At 36.4% G+C, this 22266-nt stretch overlaps 3 protein-coding genes across 3 annotated transcripts; all 3 read right to left on the bottom strand.

Moving 5' to 3' along the window:
• Positions 1–567: 567 nt before the first annotated feature.
• Positions 568–1923, bottom strand: LOC120144168. Its single transcript, XM_039158303.1, has 4 exons — positions 1744–1923; positions 1538–1604; positions 1061–1144; positions 568–832 (listed from the first exon to the last, which is right to left on the bottom strand). The coding sequence occupies exons 1-4, from the start codon at positions 1891–1893 to the stop codon at positions 774–776; spliced, it is 360 nt and encodes a 119-aa protein (XP_039014234.1). The 5' UTR covers positions 1894–1923; the 3' UTR covers positions 568–773.
• Positions 1924–3063: 1140 nt separating this feature from the next.
• LOC120144167 (probable NADH dehydrogenase [ubiquinone] 1 alpha subcomplex subunit 12) lies at positions 3064–5835 on the bottom strand. The gene is made up of 6 exons (XM_039158302.1): positions 5682–5835; positions 5511–5537; positions 3890–3981; positions 3513–3622; positions 3252–3430; positions 3064–3216 (listed from the first exon to the last, which is right to left on the bottom strand). Exons 1-5 carry the CDS (start codon positions 5771–5773, stop codon positions 3272–3274), a joined length of 480 nt encoding a protein of 159 aa, XP_039014233.1. The 5' UTR covers positions 5774–5835; the 3' UTR covers positions 3064–3216; positions 3252–3271.
• A 986-nt stretch (positions 5836–6821) lies between these two features.
• Positions 6822–20714, bottom strand: LOC120144186 (protein FAR1-RELATED SEQUENCE 11-like). The gene is made up of 4 exons (XM_039158315.1): positions 20501–20714; positions 18949–19966; positions 8648–9091; positions 6822–7636 (listed from the first exon to the last, which is right to left on the bottom strand). The coding sequence occupies exons 2-4, from the start codon at positions 19927–19929 to the stop codon at positions 7019–7021; spliced, it is 2043 nt and encodes a 680-aa protein (XP_039014246.1). The 5' UTR covers positions 19930–19966; positions 20501–20714; the 3' UTR covers positions 6822–7018.
• Between the last annotated feature and the right edge of the window lie 1552 nt (positions 20715–22266).

The following is a 22266-nucleotide window of genomic DNA, read 5'->3' on the forward strand; positions in this document are numbered from 1 at the left end:
TATCAACTGCATTAGCAATCACCAAATACTAGTTAACATCACTCTGTAAGTTAATAATCCTGCAAGATTAAATTTAACCTTTTCATAATCAAGGGTGTGCTTGGACGCACCATAGATAATAGTAATTGCAAGTAGTTATATCCGCTTTCAATTATAAGAAATTATATCAATTTAGGGGCTCAATAATTTTAAAAAACCGAATTCTCATATTTGATGTTATAATAATTAATTATTTGCATAGCATGTAATTAGTTTAATTTTCCCTCTTTTCTTAAAAAATGAAAAGTAATTATAATTATTAATTAAACATAGTTTGGAATTATATTTAATTATGCCAAATCCACTAAGCCATCCCAATTTCACAATTTTGTTACTTGTGGGTCTAAAATAATTGGACATCTCTTGTTATACATCAATTTAAAGCTTTCTATATAATTTTTGCAATTGCATTTCAGTTTGGCATTCTAAATTTATAATGAACTCCCTAAGAGTTGCATAAAAAATACTTTTGAGTGATGTTTATATTTCTTTTATAAAATAAATAAATAACATTTCAGTTCGATGATTAACATCCAACAACTTTTGCTCATTACTATCACTGGTAAGAACAATTGTGTGCAGAACACAGATGTTACAACTAAATATATTAAATAAAACAAGCATTAGCCCATCAAATATCGTTGCCAAGCTGATTCCAAGACAACATCGTACAAAACCAAGTCCCCAAAGTATAAATATTAGCTTGATGATATGTTGGTTTCCTTCATCAAAACTTATTCTACCATAGAATCCACTGAAGCTTCAATGGCAGGCTTAGAACCCTTCTTTTTACCTGTATTTACAATGAGTGAATTACGTTCTATGAATATTTGTCAGGGAACGAGAAACTCAACCCAAAACTAAAATTCATAAAGGGAACAATGGACACTTAGATAATTTCCCTATATATAAATAGAGCATATCCATTTTAGAAACAAACCTGTATCCAACAAGTACCCCAAATCCGAGTAACATACAAGGTGACAATGCTGAATTTCAGAGGATAAGCTATCTATCTAACCTTTTCGCTTAACACGATTGAGCTTCAAATTCTTCTTCATGTGGAATTTCGTTGGTGCCTTGTTGGTGGCATCTTGGGATGTGCCTGCGTCTTGAGACGTACCTGTATTTAGGAAACAGATTGGAATTTAAAATGCAAACCAGAGGTAATGGTCATCCATTAAACTGACCTTAAGATAGCCTTTTTTTTAAGAACAGTAAAAGCTAATTTCCAGGAGCATTTAGCTAGCAATTATCCAAGCACAACACAACGCCAAATTATGTAAGGATCCGTGATATACTTTTGTGGATCAGAATTATGAATGGCTTAATTGCATAGTAAATTAGTAATTATAAGGTAAATACATCAAACAGCTTTAAGAATAGCTTTTAAGCCTAAGCACTTACATTCATGATAATTTAGAAGAATAATGGCAGTTTTTGAACAACAGAACAGTCATGAAATCAAACACTAAAATGAAAAATAAAATAAAAATACCTTCAGCAGCCACCATCTCCACATCTTCCATAGTCACCAATCCCTTTTCTAATACTTCTTTTTGATCCTATTATTCATTACCAGAAAAAAAAACCCAGATGATTATTTCCAAAGAGAACTCAAAGAATCCATTAAAACAAAGAACGCATTAAATATGGAAGAAAAAAATATTTTCCGTGGTAAGCCATTGAAAACATGAATAATACTCTGCGCCATTTTTTGAGAAGCTTGCGTTTACGCTTGCCAGAGATGGAGAGCGATTGAGATTTGTTCTTAAGCTTCTTAGTTGAAGGGTCGCCATGGGTTGCTCTTTGTGCTCTCTTCTGCTTCTGAACTACGTTGAAACACTTGGCCATTTTCTTTTTTCTGTCTACTAAAACCCTAATGCTCGTTTATATTTCCTACTCCAACTTTCAAAGAGTTTTAATATTTTATTTCAAGATAAATCACAGTTTTTTACCACTCAACTTTGAACTTGTTTCTGTTTTTATTATTAATATTAAACATTTTCAATTTCATCATTAAAGTTTTTAATTGATCGTATTTTGATCGCGCTCACGAGTTTTAACATTATTTTTTGGATTCTTTGTTGTTTTCTTACCCTAGAGAGTTTTTTTTCAAATTCCAACAATAGAAGGATGGAAGAGGAGACCAAAAATATATCTTGATCTTACATTGAATGAATAGTGAAGATTATAGATTAGAGTTTTTTTTTAATTTAGAGTTGAATTTACCGAATTATAAAGAGGTTTTGAGAAAATTTAAACTGATAGAGTGACAGAAGATAATGACACGAGTTCATCTATTTCTAGAATGGTCAAAGAATATATTAAAAAATAATTATTTCAAAAGTGACGTGACATAAAGATGAAACTTTAAAAGATTCATTTTTGTTGGGAAGATGATGAAATAAAAAAAAGAGAGACAATATATGACATTCACATTAATATATAATAAAATACCTCATCACCGTATTGTTTTTACATGTAATGTTTGAGTGACTGGAATAGATGTAATACAAAATTTTAATGATGAAATTTAAATCTTTTAAAATTAAGTGACTAAAATAAATAAATATTAAAAGTTGAGTGATGAAAAGTGTGGTTTACCTTTTGTTTTAAAGTGGTTGTAGTACCTTTATATCAGACCCACTCCAAATGTGGGAAATTTATTGTTTTGGGCTCATGGACCCAACCTTCCTATCTGAGTTGAATATTAAGCTAGAATTCAACTTTAGGGTTTGAAAATTAATATTTGGATAGTCTTGTATAAATAAATTAATAATTGAGGCGAAAAAACATAAAATATATTAATAAAATATTAGATTAAAAAAGGAGAATGTGAATAAACCAAAAATTATTTCAAAAACCTATTTTTTATAAAATAAATAAATAATACAATTTTCCAAGTTTCTGCCTTGCAGCTTTTACTGGTTCCAATCAACTTCAAAATTTTCCGGTTTAACTTGTATGGTTGAACTGACCAATCCGGTCTGATTTTTTACAATCTTACCATCCTCAATCTAGAACATAAACTAAAACATCAATTTAGATTAAAACTCAACAATTTCAGATGATGATCTGAAATTTATTGACAACATCCAAATACCAAGTTGATAGTTTGCAGTTTCTTGCCTGCACAAAAGCTATACTTTAAGACAAATACAACATATTATTCATAAAAAATGAGTCAAACGTCCCAGAACTTGCAAACACAAGAGATTGGTTTCTCAGACTACTCTGTCTTGGTTGGTTGCCATGATTGGTACCTTGTCCAGTCTCTCTGACCCGGGTTAAGCGTATGCCCTTTCGAATGGTAGATAAACTCACTACCTTTGCCAGATAAGTTTTCCTTGTGCTCAACCCCATACCTCTTGGGTTTTAGCATCAAAAGCTGCAAATACATGTATATATTAAAAACGATCAAGCCCAGAGTCTTACATTGAGTAAGGCAACATAGTGTAAACGGGACTTGCCTCATCACCGGTGTGATCAGTTATGCAGTGAAGCCAACCATGCCATTCCGGTGGTACCTGAGAAGCATCGTAACGATCCTTTTTTGCATATTCAACCCACCTGTGTCTTCCTACATATGCCATGAATGGTAATAAACATAAATCAGAGACACTACCATCTTGTATAGTACATTCATAGAGGCAGTGTTTATTGTTGCACATCATCGTTTGTTATAAGTAAATACATCCATATGCATGCATGTAAGACAAGGAAATATGAAAACCAATAATCTAAAGAATACAGCTGAAGGGAAAATCTTGTGCGTTTTGAGTACTTAAATGCTCGAGCATGCACACTTCAAATCATCCAATTTTCCTTCAGGCATAGGAAATCTAACCAATTTGCGTATCTCCAAGCTTCTCATAATACTTATTGCCGAATTTATCAACACCCACAAGTGTTGCTCCTATGTTGTGGATTTTGGTTTGCCTGGATCATCAGTCAAATTATTATCACAGACGAAATAGATAAAAATGATGAGCATTTCCAAAATTAAACTCAGACTCATGCGACATGCATTATTTAGGTGTAAAAAAAAGTGATACAGAACTCCTGAAGTTTGAAGAGCTGGAAGAATATGATAAAAATGAAAAATTCTTTATTGTAAAAAAAAATACATAGAAAAATGGTAAAAATAGGAAAAGTGAAAAAATGCAACTAATCTATAAGAAAGATGTGTCAAGACCATATGAGAAAACAAAAGCCCCTATATAGCCTGTCCTCATAATTAGAAATGACACAGTTAGCAGCAGGCTAACTATCAAATAGAAAAATATTAAGACAATATGATCTTCACAGAAGGCCAAGTGCATCTTCCTTTCCTTTTCTTTTTAAAAAAAAATGAAATGCAAATATTGTTCTACTCCAGTTTGACAAATTCCTGGAACCAAGAGAAGATATCTAGACTAGATAGCCTACCCTCACAATTATACACTGTCATATTCATTTGCCACCATAAAGGTAAAGAAAGCAATTATCATAAAAATTGCACATGTCATTCATACCCCACTGGCTATAACTCACAAGCAATGCTTCTTGACTTTGCATTGCAGCAAACTAATATGTCGTATGAGACTAGCAAATGAAAGAGACTAATTACAAATCTATTAGCTTTGTCACGAAAATTCCATGCAGGTTTAAGTGCAGACCCTTGAATTCAAGTTAGGCAATGGGTGGTATGCACAGGCTAACTATCCTAAGTTAAAACGCAGCAAAATCCATGGCAATTTTCTATATTGCCATTGAAAAAAGATCACTAAAAACTGCACATATCACTCGTTTCCTAACTTGAATTCAAGTCAATGTTCAAATTTCTACACAACCAATAAAAATACAAAAGAAGCTGGGTTTAAATCTTGAATTCGAGTCAATTTTCTTTTAGCTCTCAAGTTTTCAAAACTTGAATTCAAGTCAATGTTCCAAATGTTTTACTCCTATCATATGTGCAGTACAATGGATTAGACCCAAGGAAGCTGGGGTTTAAATCCTAAGATTTCTAAACACTTAAGAGCTAAAAGAAAATTATTCACATTGTTTATTGGTGAATCAGTTCCTAATTACACAATCCATTGCCCCTTTATCCTTGCCCAGTAGCCACTGAATGTCTTTGCAAGTTGTATATTTTAGAATCATTAAAGCAGAAACATCTCATTGAAGCTGGATAATATTCCTAGATCCATCCCCACCCCCCCAAATTAAGGGATTTACAGTCAAGTTTTGCTAAAGTTTAAGGTTTTCTATTTATTCAAATCTCGTAAAAACAAAACAAAAGAATTGGAATGCCGAATTCAAATCATATTCTGGTAGCAAACAACATATTCTATTTAGAAATTTACTAAAATTTCAATTTCAACAACCTCCTAATTCCCCCTTTTTTTCCAAATGAAACGATTTTTTTTAATTACAATTTCCCAAGTAAAAAAGAACTGGAGATTATAAGGAAAGAGAATCTGACGTACAGAAGGTTTCCATCGAAGAAGCATTTCCTGAAGGGAAAAAAGGAATAATCAGTAAAAATGATGAATTAAAAATAATGTAAAACAGGGGGTTGCTCATATTTTGAATCGAAGAATTAAGAGAAGTTTGAAGAAATCGAAATGATAAAAAAGGAAGAGAGTGGGATTACGAACGTGAAGCCTTCATCCTCAAGGTCCCTCAAGAAAGTCCGGAGACCCCTCTCACGGATCGCCTGCAAAGCGCTCTTCACCACCGTCGTCGCCATCTCCTCTCCTTTCTCGTCTCTCCAACAATAACCTTTTTTTTTCCTTCAAATTTTTAGGACTTAGTTTTATAGGATATTTTTTTCTTTTTCTAAATGTTTTCTCATATACAGATCAGTATCAGTCCCTGTACATTAACAATGTTTGATATTTAGTCCCCGTGCTTAAAGTAAATAAAAGATTTTAATTCTCTCTATTTCTTAATTTAAAGTTCCTATTTCCATTGTTAAGCTATTCTCATACGACGTAACATATGATTGAGTGTGCCAAAAGAGTAAATATATCAAATTGGTAATTTTTGGCACAAATATTCACAACATTAATTATTGAATTAAAAATATTAAATCACGAAAAAATAACATTTAACTTTTAATTTTTAATGTATAGATTTGATTTCAAATTTTACATAAGTAATTTTGGCCGTATATTTATTTTTTATCGGTAAGATTAGCCCTTTTTAAAAAATAATTAAATTATTTATCTACAATAATTTTATAAAAGTATTTTAAATATTTTGAACCTTTCCCCTTCCATTTTTGTTCCTATATTTTCTCTTTTGTCTCTACCATTGTTAGTTTCTCTTTTTACCTTTTTTATTTTTTAAATAAATATATATGTTAAAAACATATTTTGATTATAAAATACTTGAAATAGTCTTAAAATATTTATTTATGATGATGATAATAACAAAAACCAATGAGTTTAAGTTAAATTCATATGAAGAATGTGAATCTCGTGTGTTTATCGATCAAATCTTAATTGACATAAGTTGGAGTATGTGAATCTTAATGTATGCGTGTTTAAGCGCACAATAAAACAATACATTTGATTATTGACCTAAGAAAGAATTAAAGTTCATTTAGAACAAGTTCTTGTTATGCAATGAGAGCAAAAGCAAAATGGGCAATTTTCTTTTCTTCTCCCCCATTTCCCCTAAAATTACCATGAGTTTCATACAACACAAGATAAGCTCCTTGTTTGTAAATATTTTACACAGCGAGAACATTCCCTCCCCTTCCTTCCACCAAAGTATAGGCAAGCAAAACATTAAAAGGAATAGACAACAAACTATGCCTATGGAGTGAAACTTCTATATCTTGATTGCATTACATAGCTACAAAATTAGTTTGCAAATGCTGAACCCTTCATCAACTCTTGCATTTCTAACCTCAATCTGACTTTTTTTTTTCTTTTTAATCAAAATTTCTCATCTTGCCTTCTGCACTAATTGTTCTGAGTTATGGTTCTTAAAGATTTCTATGAATAGGGGAAATATCAGACACACCTTGTGATGTAACCGGCTGCTCTCTAACGCGAGATAAAAGAATGGAGACTTGTTCCATAGCCATATCCAACCTCTCCTTCGATTTGACGGATTCGGCTACAAGGGTTGATACCTTACTCTGCAACAACTGAATCCGCTCTGTATGGTCACCAGAAGAACCTTGTAGAAGCTTTGCGGGTGATGTGTTGATCCTTCTCCAGCGTAAAGGAAGATATCGGTCTGGAATCTGAAAGCAATTTCCTGTGGAGAGAACTCGAAGGGCATGGCGGCAAAGAATTCCGGAGAACTCAAACTGATGGCAGCTGCAACTTATAATGCCTTCTCGAGGAACCCAATACACTTTTCGGCCTCCCTGGAGTTTTGTATGATGTCTTACAAGAAAACCATCATCCATCTGAAATGATGCATAGTGAGCAGCTAAAATTAGTTGTTCTTGAAGCTTCGAGAAGGCGAACGGAGTGAGGATAGAGGCAGCATGAGATTCCATAGGAGCTCCAGTTTTTAGGCAAATATTTTGAAGGTTCTGCTGCATTGTCTGTTGTTCTGCTGCTTGATCTTTAAAATCCACAGCAACAGCAACCTGATTGATAAAGTTAAATAAAAAAGGGAACCTAAAGCAAGCTACATGATAGCTGGTGAAATAAAGAATGAAGAATTGCCAAATCATCTCTGCAATCACACTTTTGATGCATTACAAGCAAAAACAAGTGTCGCAATCAACAAAAGGAAAATAGGTGTCAAGATAAACACTGATCCTGAATAGAAGCCAAATTCCAACCCCACCATTATGACAGTGGTGCGGAGATTATAAGATAATCAAATTTAATTTAGCAGCATGAGGTTCAGGTTTATACGTTAATTAGCAGAGATCATCTTCCAAACCCAACATTAGCCCGGGAAGATTCGACCCCATCAACTGATAAAGGCATGGTTCAATGAACTTGACAGGCTTAGGTACAAAGAAATCTTAATCCTAACTGCTGAATCAGGCATAAGTTCAGATATAAGGCAAGTTGATCAAACTGCATCTAATCTAGGCTATATTATCTTAATGTAGACTTCTTAATGTTTAATCACGTAGATAAACTGTAACAATAAAGAAAGAACAAATCCGATGTAAATTCCAAAAAGTATTTTTACAAATTTAATTGCTTTTCTACACCTTGGAAATTCTCTACTACAATTTTTATTCTTTGGTTAAAACTGGGTAGACATAAAATGGAGTAGAACTCAGCTTAAGGTGATAATGAAGATGGCTTTAAGTTTAATGGATGAGATTATCCATGTTTCAAAGAGCAATAGCTTTACATGTCAATCAGATTCAGGGTATGCAGAGGAGAAGCATTAAAAACTCCAACTTCACACCTTGATGAAAGAAGCAATGGCTGGCAACTTGACAAAAAAAAAAGAGTTTGTACAAGCCTAAATTAAGTACTTACTACCATATATATTCTGATCTCCTAAAACAATCAATTTCTGTCCTATACCTTGAGGAACAGCTAAATGAAAACTCTAGATGCATGTGCTTCAAGAATCATAAGTCGAGATTCAACAAAATCTCACAATTGGGTTTGAAGGAAAGAGAGCATACCTGCTCCACAAAGTGTGCAAGTCGAGTCTGTGCACTTAAAAACCTTTGAATGAAAGAATTGATTGCCTTCGAGTGGCCAGTTGTAGTCATTCCAGCAAAAAAATGACTTCTCAAGCATGGCAAAGCCCATAGCGAGCGTAATGCAAACAAGTTGGCAATATGTCTGTTAGTATGTAACCCAAAAGAGTTGACCATATCCCTCCAGCCCAATTCAAAATCCTCAATTGACTCTAAATTGTAGAGTCGATAAAACTCAGCCTTCCACTCGTTGTAACGTTCCCCCAAAATAGCATTAAACCAGGATGGAAATTTTGCCACAATCATCCATATACAGAGTGCATGCTTAGTTGTAGGCATTTCAGTGGCTATGGCTTCTTTGAGACACATATTTTGGTCAGTTAATATTGTCTGTGGTGCCTTCCCATTCATGAAACCTAAGAATGCCTTTCACATAAGAGAACAATAGAAAGACAACAATTTAGCAAGCCCCTAATAAAAACCATAAAGAAGAAAGGGAAAACAATTGGGGGAGGGGATCAAGACAAAGAAGGAACAGTAGAAATTTGAGAGCCACGATAATATAAGGATAAAAATTATGTATGTGTGTATATATTTTCTATACAAGAAGACTTTCGTTAAAAATAATGTTCCTACATCCCATCCTCCCTTTGTCACTGTATAAAGTTCCTGCATCCAATCCTAATGTAACAACCCGAATATTTACAAAATAATATTTAAATTGAAATTGGAGGTTTTAATTGTGAAAATCGGTAAATTGTGGGGACTAAATTGAAAGATTTTAAAACTTGGAGCTTGTTTTAGAATTAAAGAAAATTCAGGGACGAAGCCCTGAATTTACCCAAGAAAATTAGGTATGTTATATGATATATGTGTGGTTTTCTGTTTCAAAATAGAAAACCACACCCCAAATGCTCCCAAATTCCCTTCCCCTACGCCGGTTTCCAACCTCGATCCGACGCCGTCCGAATTCCGATCGTCGTTTTAAAACCACCATCGTGTTCGTTATCGAGTCAGGAACAATCCCTTAAATTAATTGAAGCGAAACGCTGCCAAACGTCGGGAATTTCAAGTCAAAGCATCGACGTTTTTTTTTAGCTCTATCGCCGGGAAAATCTTAAATTCACCGCCGATCGTTGCTCCGTTTACGACACCTCCTGCACCATCGTGTTCCTTGTGTCGTTGCGAGTCCGCCGGTGTCAACCTTGTTCGCCGTCGACGGCGGCGCGTGAGGAGGTGGAGCAGTCAAATATTCGGCCGAGTTGAAATCGAGCTCTCCGTCGTTCAAAAATTTGAACCGATCGTTGTAAGTATCTCGAAATCGCTCAAAATAATTTTTAGAAATTTTTCCGGGATTTTTAGAGGCCCGGAAGAGGCCTCACGCGCCACACGCGCCGCCGTAGGGAGAGTGAACTGCTGGAAACCGGTTTGACCCGACCGACCCGACCCGACCCGACCCGACCGTTGACCGTGACCGTTGACCTCCTTTGACCAAAACTTAAAATGGCTTTGACCGAGCATTAAACGACCATTAATCTTTTCCGAGTATACTATTCTGATAGTTTTCGACGTCCCGAATCCGTTTACGAAGTCCGTTTCGTCAAATTCGAACCCGAAGGCCTCCAAATCGACGGTCAAAGTGGTTGACTTTGACTTTGACCAAGAATTTGAATTTTCGAAAAGTCATACTTTATGTTTTTCGACGTCCTGATTCCGATTCCGCAATCCGTTTGGCCAAATTCAGACTCGAAATACCCCAAATTGATAGTCAAACCCGAAAAATGCTTATATACTTAAGAAGTCTAGCTTTGAACAATTAAGTAAGATTTGGGCTGATAAATTATTATTATTTGAAGGTATAAGAGACTCTCCGGATCATTCGACAGCTCGACCCAACTCTTCTAGATCAGTTAAACCATGTGTGCCAGTATTTACCGTTCGAAACTGTAGCAGAGCGTGGTGAAACCAGCAATCAGTAGATCTACTATCTGAACCTATTATCGAGGTGTGTTCCCTGTTTACTACATAATTGTTTTATATGTTTTGAAATATGGTACATTAAAATCTATGGTTTACTGTTTATTGATACACGATTTACTGGTGATGATTTATGGACTATGATGACCGGTTTATGATTATTGATTTTGGATTGAATTGAATTACGATAGTATAGCTCTGATCAAGCTAATAAATGGGCCTAATGTGACTCTTGAAGGCCCCAAGATGCATTAGGTTGGCTTCCCTTGCTGTGTGCTTAGGGTAAGCTATATGGACTTGGACTTGTGGGCCTAAGGATACAAGCTCTAAAGCTTATCCTTAGGTTGGCTTTCTTTTTGCTGTGTGCTTAAAGTAAACTATATGGAAAAATAGTTTTGGAAACTACTAATGGTGTACAAGAAAATGGTTTAAACTATGACTTTCAAAAGTTAAACTCTTTTATGAATTTATGAGATTTGCTGGACTATGATTTGTTAAATGTACCTATTGTGATTTTAAGGTAATATTGGGACACACTGAGCCTAGCTCACCTTTCGAAAATGTTTTCCCCTTAGTCGTATCATGATGTTTTTCATGTGTCTATGTTAAGGCGATATCGTCCAGATTCAGATCACATCATTCAAGTTGATGAGGTAGAGCTGAGACCTGATTTGTCATATGAGGAGGAGCCCATCCAGATCTTAGATAGAGATGAGCGAGTTCTTCGGAATAGGTGTATTCCAATGGTCAAAGTTCAATGGAGTAATCGAGACCCCTCAGAAGCTACGTGGGAGACATTGGAGTCACTGAAGGCTCAGTTTCCTCAACTATTCTTATAAGGTAAATTTCGATGACGAAATTTCTTGTAGAGGGGGAGAATTGTAACAACCCGAATATTTACAAAATAATATATAAATTGAAATAGGAGGTTTTAATTGTGAAAATCGGTAAATTGTGGGGACTAAATTGAAAGATTTTAAAACTTGGAGTTTGTTTTAGAATTAAAGAAAATTCAGGGACGAAACCCTGAATTTACCCAAAAATTAGGTATGTTATATGATATATGCGTGGTTTTCTGTTTCAAAACAGAAAACCACACCCCAAATGCTCCCAAATTCTCTTCCCCTATGCCGGTTTCCAACCTCGATCCCGACGTCGTCCGAATTTCGATCGTCGTTTTAAAACCACCATCGTGTCGTTATCGAGTCAGGAACAATCCCCTTAAACTAATTGAAGCGAAACGCTGCCAAACGTCGGGAATTTCAAGTCAAAGCATCGACTTTTTTTTAGCTCTATCGCCGGGAAAATCTTAAATTCACCGCCGATCGTTGCTCCGTTTACGAGACCTCCTGCACCATCGTGTTCCTTGTGTCGTTGCGAGTCCGCCGGTGTCAACCTTGTTCGCCGTCGACGGCGGCGCATGAGGTGGAGTAGTCAAAGATTCGGCCGAGTTGAAATCGAGCTCTCCGCTGTTCAAAAATTTGAACCGATCGTTGTAAGTATCTCGAAATTGCTCAAAAAATTTTTTGAATTTTTCCGGGATTTTTAGAGGCCCGGAGGAGGCCACACGCGCCGCCGTAGGGAGAGTGAACTGCTGGAAAACCGGTTTGACCGGTCTGGACAGGTTTGACCGGTCCGACCCGACCGACCACCCGACCCGACCGTGACCGTGACCGTTGACCTCCTTTGACCAAAACTTAAAATGGCTTTGATCGAGCATTAAACGACCATTAATCTTTTCCGAGTATACATATTCTGATAGTTTTCGACGTCCCGAATCCGTTTACGAAGTCTGTTTCGTCAAATTCGAACCTGAAGGCCTCCAAATCGACGGTCAAACTGGTTGACTTTGACTTTGACCAAGAATTTGAATTTTCGAAAAGTCATACTTTATGTTTTTCGACGTCCTGATCCGATTCCCAATCCGTTTGGCCAAATTCAGACTCGAAATACCCCAAATTGATAGTCAAACCCGAAAAATGCTTATATACTTAAGAAGTCTAGCTTTGAACAATTAAGTAAGATTTGGGGGCTGATAAATTATTATTATTTGAAGGTATAAGAGACTCTCCGGATCATTCGACAACTCGACCCAACTCTTCTAGATCAGTTAAACCACGTGTGCCAGTATTTACCCGTTCGAAAACTGTAGCAGAGCGTGGTGAAACCAGCAATCAGTAGATCTACTATCTGAACCTATTATCGAGGTGTGTTCCCTGTTTACTACATAATTGTTTTATATGTTTTGAAATATGGTACATTGAAAATCTATGATTTACTGTTTATTGATACACCGATTTACTGGTGATGATTTATGGACTATGATGACCGGTTTATGATTATTGATTTTGGATGAATTGAATTACGATAGTAGCTCTGATCAAGCTAATAAACGGGCCTAATGTGACTCTTGAGGGCCCCAAGATGCATTAGGTTGACTTCCCTTGCTGTGTGCTTAGGGTAAGCTATATGAACTTGGACTTGTGGGCCTAAGGATACAAGATCTAAAGCTTATCCTTAGGTTGGCTTTCTTTTTGCTGTGTGCTTAAAGTAAGCTATATGGAAAAATAGTTTTGGAAACTACTAATGGTTACAAGAAAAGGGTTTAAACTATGACTTTCAAAAAGTTAAACTCTTTTATGAATTTATGTGATTTGCTGGACTATGATTTGTTAAATGTACCTATTGTGATTTTAAGGTAATATTGGGACACACTGAGCCTAGCTCACCTTTCGAAAATGTTTTCCCCTTTCAGATACTGTTGGTTAGATACCTCGGTTCGAGCACTTGGAGGATCAACATATCTCTTGAAGTAAATCAGATTAATGTTTTTTTATCTTGCAAGTTGACGTTATTTTAGGTGACATGGACCTTATTTTAAAGTGTTGGATAATTATAATGGTGACACTTCTGCAATTATTATTCAGTTATCGTGGTTTTGATTTTTAAGATATGTTTTAAATTAATTTATTACTGATTGGTTTTATATTTAAGAGTTGAGTTTTAATAGTATAATTTATTATAATTTCATGTCATGTATAATGTGTTTTACATGATTGGATAACGGTTTTGGAAAATGTCTTTGTGATCCACTAGACTTAGTCAAAACACATAGGCGGGTCTAGGGGGTTACATTTATTGGTATCAAAGCTTTTGGTTTTTTTAAACCTCAGACTGAATGAGTCCACATTGAAAATACAGTTTTGAAATAATTTACAAAGCGAGTTACTAAGGCTATGTCACAAAGTTATTAAGATTTTAACTATGTTCGAGACTCCAAGTGCTTATCTAACCTTAAGTTAATCTTCTGTAGTAATCTCGAGATCCACCAAAATGAGTGCTAGACGGGTCGTCGAACTAGCCGTTGGACGAGGTCGAGTGGCTAGATTTGCAGATCCAATTGATGAGATACGAGTAGATCCCCCACCTCCGATAGGTGATCCTGCTCCACGATCCCAACGAATATGCCATCTACCGATGGTATGGCATGACTACACGATCATAGGAGCGACCGATATTGAGTCAGAGTCTACTGGAGTTGCATTGGATGAGAATTTTAGTAGACAGTTTGCAGTTTAATACAGGGAGCAGTCAGAGCTACTTTTGAAACGAAGAACATCTCTGAGATCCGCGTTTCTTGGGCTTGGCTGGTTATTATCGACGTTTTTGTGAGGGCTTCTCGATCATTGCTCTCCTTTGACAAGTTGTTAAGGAAGAAGTGCCGTTTGACTGGGCGAGGCACAACAGGAGAGCTTGAGAAATTAAAGGCGGTATTGACTCAAGCACCAGTGTTGATTCAACCAGAGTCTGGGAAGGATTTTACAGTGTATAGTGATGCTTCACATTCAGGACTCGGCTGTGTTCTAATGCAGAAAGGTAAGGTGGGGCTTACGCATCCGTCAGCGCGACCAGGTAGGTAATATCCTACTTAGGAGAAGAAGTTGCATTTTCACGGAGAAGAGCTAAAGTATCTGGCCCAGAAGGAGCTTAATTTGAAACAGCGACGCTGGCTAGAGCTTTAAAGAATTATGATTGCGTGATTGATTATCACCTGGTAAAGCTAACATTGTAGCGGATGCTTTGAGTCGAAAGGCGGGTATCAGAGTTGAGATCTTTAATGGCCAGGATGAATTTATATGACGATGGCACTCTGTTAGCGGAATTACAAGTTAAGCGACCTTGGTTGATGAGATCAAAGCTAAGCAGCCCTTGATGGCTCATTGTTTCCATCTTTGAGCAGTAGAGCAAGGGACAAGCTCAGATTACGCCCTTGATCAAGAGGAAGTTTTATGCTTCAAAGGGTATGTGTGCCTGATGATGCTGAGCTGAGGCAGACTATCCTTACTGAGGCTCATAGTAGTCCATATGCTATGCACCCCGGTGGAGATAAATGTATCGGAATTTGAGAGAGAGGATATGGGGTCGGCATGAAGAAGGACATCTCGAATTTTTGTGGCGAGGTGTTTGACTTGTTAGCAAGTTAAGGCAGAACATCAACATCCATCAGGTTTGTTACAACCTATCAAGATTCCTGAATGGAAATGGGAGCGTATTACTATGGATTTTGTTATGGCTTGCCTATGACTCCTTCGAAAAAAAATTCAGTTTGGGTGATTGTTGACAGACTTACAAAGTCAGCTCACTTCATTCTGTGCGAGTAAATTATACTTGGACAAGCTAGCAAGATTGTATATTTCAGAGATTGTCAGATTGCATGGTGTTCCATTGTCTATTATTCTGATCGAGATCCGAGATTACTTCGAGATTTTGGAAGGCGTTACATACGACTTTGGGAACAAGATTGGATTATAGTACATCCTTTCATCCACAAATGATGGTCAATCTGAGAGAGTAATTCAGATTCTGGAGGAGTTGCGGGGTTGTGTAATTGATTTTCGTGGTAGCTGGGAAACTTTTTGCCTTTGGCTGAATTGCTTATAATAACAGTTACCAGACCAGCATTCGTATGGCACCCTTATGAAACTCTATGGGCGTAGGTATCGCACCCCGATTTGTTGGACTGAGTTGCGTGATAGGAGATTGGGACCTGAGTTAGTGCGGGAGACGGAAGACACAGTCAGATTGATCCGTGATCCTGAAAGAGGCATTTGATAGGCAGAAATCTTATGCAGATCAAAGGAGGAAGGATATACAGTTTGACATTGAAGATCAGGTTTTTCTCAAGTATCTCATGGAAGAAAGTATTGAGATTTGGACATAAGGGTAAACTGAGTCCGCGATTTATTGGGCCGTAACGTATTCTGAAAAAAGTTGGACCTGTTGCTTATTAACTTGAGTTGCCTTCCCATCTTAGTCGTATTCATGATGTTTTTCATGTGTCTATGTTAAGGCGCGTCCAGATTCAGATCACATCATTCAAGTTGATGAGGTAGAACTGAGACCTGATTTGTCATATGAGGAGGAACCCATCCAGATCTTAGATAGAGATGAGCGAGTTCTTCGGAATAGGTGTATTCCAATGGTCAAAGTTCAATGGAGTAATCGAGGCCCCTCAGAAGCTACGTGGGAGATATTAGAGTCACGAAGGCTCATTTCCTCAACTATTCTTATAAGGTAAATTTCGAGGACGAAAATTTCTTGTAGAGGGGGAGAATGTAACAACCCGAATATTACAAAATAAATTTTAAATTGAAATTGGAGGTTTTAATTGTGAAAATCGGTAAATTATGGGGACTAAATGAAAGATTTTAAAACTTTGAGTTGTTTTAGAATTAAAGAAAATTCAGGGACGAAACCCTGAATAAAACTTTGAGCTTGTTTTAGAATTAAAGAAAATTCAGGGACGAAACCCTGAATTTACCCAATAAAATTAGGTATGTTATATGATATATGCATGGTTTTCTGTTTCAAAACAGAAAACCACACCCCAAATGCTCCAAATTCCCTTCCCCTACCGGTTTCCAACCTCGATCCGACGCCGTCATTCCGATCGTCGTTTTAAAACCACCATCGTGTTCGTTATCGTCAGGAACAATCCCTTAAACTAATTGAAGCGAAAACACTGCCAAACGTTGGAATTTCAAGTCAAAGCATCGACGTTTTTTTTAGCTCTATCGCCGGGAAATCTTAAATTCACGCCGATCGTTGCTCGTTTACGACACCTCTGCACCATCGTGTTCCTTGTCGTTGCGAGTCGTCGTGTCAACCTGTTCGCCGTCGACGGCGGCGCGTGAGGAGGTGGAGCAGTCAAAGATTCGGCCGAGTTGAAATCGAGCTCTCCGCGGCCGAGTTGAAATCGAGCTCTCCGCCGTTCAAAAATTTGAACCGATCGTTGTAAGTATCTCGAAATTGCTCAAAATAATTTTTTGAAATTTTTCCGGGATTTTTAAAGGCCCGGAGGAGGCCACACGCGCCGCCGTAGGGAGAGTGAACTGCTGGAAACCGGTTTGACCGGTTTTCAACCGGATTGACCGGTCTGGACAGGTTTGACCCGACCGACCCGACCGACCTGACCCGACCGTTGACAGTAACCGTTGACCTCCTTTGACCAAAACTTAAAATGGCTTTGATCGAGCATTAAACGACCATTAATCTTTTCCGAGTATACTTATTCTGATAGTTTTCGACGTCCCGAATCCGTTTATGAAGTCTGTTTCGTCAAATTCGAACCCGAATGCCTCCAAATCGACGGTCAAAGTGGTTGACTTTGACTTTGACCAAGAATTTGAATTTTCGAAAAGTCATACTTTATGTTTTTCGACGTCTTGATTCTGATTCCGCAATCCGTTTGGCCAAATTCAGACTCGAAATACCCCAAATTGATAGTCAAACCCGAAAAATGCTTATATACTTAAGAAGTCTAGCTTTGAACAATTAAGTAAGATTTGTGGCTGATAAATTATTATCATTTGAAGGTATAAGAGACTCTCCGGATCATTCGACAACTCGACTCAACTCTTCTAGATCAGTTAAACCACATGTGCCAGTATTTACCCGTTCGAAAACTGTAACAGAGCGTGGTGAAACCAGCAATCAGTAGATCTACTATCTGAACCTATTATCGAGGTGTGTTCCCTGTTTACTACATAATTGTTTTATATGTTTTGAAATATGGTACATTGAAATCTATGGTTTACTGTTTATTGATACACCGATTTACTAGTGATGATTTATGGACTATGATGACCAGTTTATGATTATTGATTTTGGATTGAATTGAATTACGATAGTATAGCTCTGATCAAGCTAATAAACGGGCCTAATGTGACTCTTGAGGGCCCCAAGATGCATTAGGTTGACTTCCCTTGCTGTGTGCTTAGGGTAAGCTATATGAACTTGGACTTGTGGGCCTAAGGATACAAGATCTAAAGCTTATTCTTAGGTTGGCTTTCTTTTTGCTGCGTGCTTAAAGTAAGCTATATGGAAAAATAGTTTTGGAAACTACTAATGGTGTATAAGAAAAGGGTTTAAACTATGACTTTCAAAAGTTAAACTCTTTTATGAATTTATGAGATTTGCTGGACTATGATTTGTTAAATGTATCTATTGTGATTTTAAGGTAATATTGGGACACACTGAGCCTAGCTCACCTTTCGAAAATGTTTTCCCCTTTCAGATACTGTTGGTTAGATACCTCGGTTCGAGCACTTGGAGGATCAACATATCTCTTGAAGTAAATCAGATTGTAATGTTTTTTTATCTTGCAAGTTGACGTTATTTTAGGTGACATGGACCTTATTTTAAAGTATTGGATAATTATAATGGTGACACTTCTACAATTATTATTCAGTTTATCGTGGTTTTGATTTTTAAGATATGTTTTAAATTAATTTATTACTGATTGATTTTATATTTAAGAGTTGAGTTTTAATAGTATAATTTATTATAATTTTATGTCATGTATAATGTGGTTTTACATTGATTGGATACCAGTTTTGGAAAATGTCTTTGTGATCCACTAGACTTAGTCGAAACGCATAGGCCGGGTCTAGGGGGTTACACCTAATTTTATGAAAATTGAATAAGTACAAATTAGTTAGGTTCATGCTCAAATTGGCCTAACATCTTGCACTTGTGATAAAGCATATGAATTCACTAATCCTTTTATACTATAAATTTTTTCTTCCCACACTTCTGACAAGGAACCCTCTACAATTACAACAATGAAAAGTCTTCATCTTGTGTAAACCTATCAGCTCTCCGTTAATCTATCCCATTCACTAAATCATTCATTTGAATGAATTATTGTTTCCCTTCCCTCTTTTCCTGCCTGGCAGAAAACTGGCAACCATAAGCTATGCAATATGATAGACTGAAAAAAGCTATATAACAATATATGATATTACCTTTAAGGCCCATGAAAATGACCTCAAATTTTCTTCTCGTAAAAGCACACACCCAAAAAAGCAAGGCATGCCATAATTATTCACTCCAACCCATATCCCAAGTGGCATGTCAAATACCGTCAAACGATGAGTCGTGTCAAACACCACAGCATCACCATAGATATCATATGACCGGACTGATGATGCATATGACCAGGCAATGTTTTCTAACCTGTTGTTTGAATCAAGTGTATACTCAAATTTGAAGTTGGGGTCCTTTTCCTTATTCTTTCGACACATTCTTAATAAATCTATGCTTTCATCTTCTTGATCTGATTTCCTGAATGACTGAAGCAGATTTCTCACATCCTTCTCAGTGAAGGGTAGATATCCTGGCTCCACACACTTCTCAAGTTCCATCAGCCTCAACATTTGCTGTACTGAGATTCCTGTTTTGGCAAACATAAGGATCCGGTTCTTATCTGCATCTGATATGGTTCGATATGCAGGAAGGAACCGAACTTGATTTGGTTCCAAAAGTTCATGATTGTGGTAGTTCACAAAACCTGTGACACGCCATTCTGCAGCTCCTAAGTCTGTTACTTTGCTTATCCGCAAGTAAGCTTGACATCCGCATCGCGATGATTTTCTGTTTCTTTGTGGTTTACTGTCATTTAAGGTCTTGACAGGTGTATTTCCCGCACGGTGACAGACAAAATAACGTCTTGTAAGCCCTTTTCCAACCCCATCCTTTCCTTCTGTGCGATGACGACGGATCGAAAAGCCACATTGCTTTGCATATTCACTATAAAATTCATATGCCGCATCATGAGTTGCAAATCTTTGCCCAATATACGGAACGGCATTGTTAGTGGTTTCTAGAGAAAGCCGGGTTTCTTCAGGTGAATCCTCTGTGCTACTTGTTTCATCTAAAGACAAAGACTGTTGATCTGAAGGATCGTCATAAATGACCAACATCTGTCCAGCATCTTCAGACATCATTTGCTTCTGACCAACACAATATACTTCAAGCTAAGATCTGTATATATAATTAAATAATACATCAAAGTTATCCTGATATAAAGAAATTGAAATTATTGAAAAATGTCAATTGATATAAAAAAGAATCACAATTTAACTTCATTAAAATCCCAATTCAAGCATGAACTCAACCACTTAATACCCAATCTACAGACGCAAGCACTAACACTTCACATTACACAAAATAGAATATTCAGGAGAGTCTAGCAGCACTGACCTTATCGAACCATCCCTCTCTAAAATTCCATCTTCTTGATATTGATGACCCATTTACACGATCAATTCATAATTCATAAAAGATTTAATCAATTTAAACAATGAAAAATATGTGCAAAAAAAAACAAACAAACAAACAAATAACGATAAGCAACATTAAAAATGATCTTCAATGGACTCAAAATATTCACTCAATAATTCCAAGATATGCCTTATATGATCATAAATTCCAATAAGCTATCAATTAAGAAATATCGGAAGTAATAAAATCTGGGTCATTGAAAATTAACTTGGAAATTGAAGAGAAAAAACTTACCGATTGGACTAAGAGGTGTGGATTTGCTGGAGTTGAAAGGAAAGTATAAATATATATAATAATACCAAGAGTAAAATGGATAACGAAGAGTAAGAGAAGGGGGGAAAGGAAAGATCAAAATGAGAGGAAATGCTGCAGTGGTGAGGCAGAGAGAAAAGAGGGGTTTGGCTGAAGGAGAGTCGAGGGGGAAAATCCAATGGAAAATGTCTGAGAGGATAAATGAGCGAAAGAAACGGCGTCGCTGCCAGTCGTTGAAATCAAAAATAATATTATATGATGATTAATTAAAGGTTAAACTACACGAATGCTCACTAAAGTTTAAGTAAGTTTTCATTTTCCCTACTAAACTTTAAACAGTTTCATATTAGTCACTAATATTATGATTTGTAACAAAACGATCCTTTGACATTATGGTGAAATAAACTATTTTGACCATTATGAGTGAATCGGTTAAGAAGAAGAAGAAGAAGAAAATGATGATGAGTTTGACCGGTTATTTTGATAGTTGGACAGCCAAGTCAACTAATTTAAACCTCCACATCAACATTACCTTATCTTAATAATATATGTTAACGTCGAGTGATCATTTTGTTACAAATCGATAATATTATCACAAGTTCGTAACTTTTGAAAGTTCAGTAGGAAAAACAAAATTTTACCCAAACTTCAGTGAACATATGTAGTTTACTCTTAATTAAAAAACATAATTATTTATTACTATATCACATTATGAAAATATAAAAAGAAAATATGTGTAATAAACTATTTAGAGAAACTAGATCATGATAATACTTATACTTAAGAAAATATTTGATCAAAATAATTTTTTTTAAAATAGTATAAGATGATATTTGTATAGAATAATTGATCAAAATTATACTCGATGGTATGTTATATTTTTATTTTAGTTACTTATCGTTAATATTTTTTGAACTAAAGAAACGACAATCTTGTAATAAATAAAACAAAATAACACCAACAATTAGTTGATCTTGTAACACCCCAATTTAGGGGCTAAATTTTAAGAAATTATAAAGTATTGGATTTTATTGGTATTTTGAAAGAAACGGTGGATTAAATTGTAAAATTTCAAAGTTGGCAGACCATTTTAAGAGTGGATTAAATTGTAAAATTTCAAAGTTGGTAGACCATTTTAAGAAGTGCAGGAAATTCAATGGCTAAACACATAATTTTATTATTTTTCTTTAGGAGTTAATATAAACCTCTATTTCCCTGTGTATTTCTTCAGAAATACACTCATAATTCCTCTCCCGGGTCAACAACTTTCAACTCCGATCTACTCGCCGTTTGACCACCGATCGACGAGCCGAAACCACCATCGTGTTCGTTGTCGAGCGAGGAACAAAACCCCTCCAACCTTTCGTCGTGAATCGTCGTCGTTCGTCGTTAATTTCAGTCGTAAGTATCGTCGGTAATAACTCGATTTCAATTGGTTTTTCGTCGATTCACGACGATCCGATGATCCGTTTACGACACCTCCCGCACCATCGTGTTCCTTGCATCGTTCCGAGTTTGTCGGTGTCATCCTTGGACTCCGTCGACGGTGACGCGTGAGGAGGTGAAGCAGTCAAAGTTTCCGATTTGTTGAAATCGAGCTCTCCGCCGTTCAAAATTGTGAACCGAACTTTGTAAGTATCTCAGAATCGCTCAAAATAATTTTTAAGAATTTTTTCGTGATTTTTAGGCAGCCGAAAGGGGCCCCACGCGCCGCCACTGCGTGTGGGGATGGTCCAAATGACCGGTTT

The sequence above is a fragment of the Hibiscus syriacus genome, unplaced genomic scaffold, assembly GCF_006381635.1.
Source record: "Hibiscus syriacus cultivar Baekdansim isolate YM2019G1 unplaced genomic scaffold, ASM638163v2 tig00110882_pilon, whole genome shotgun sequence".
NCBI classification, from domain to species: Eukaryota; Viridiplantae; Streptophyta; class Magnoliopsida; order Malvales; family Malvaceae; genus Hibiscus; species Hibiscus syriacus.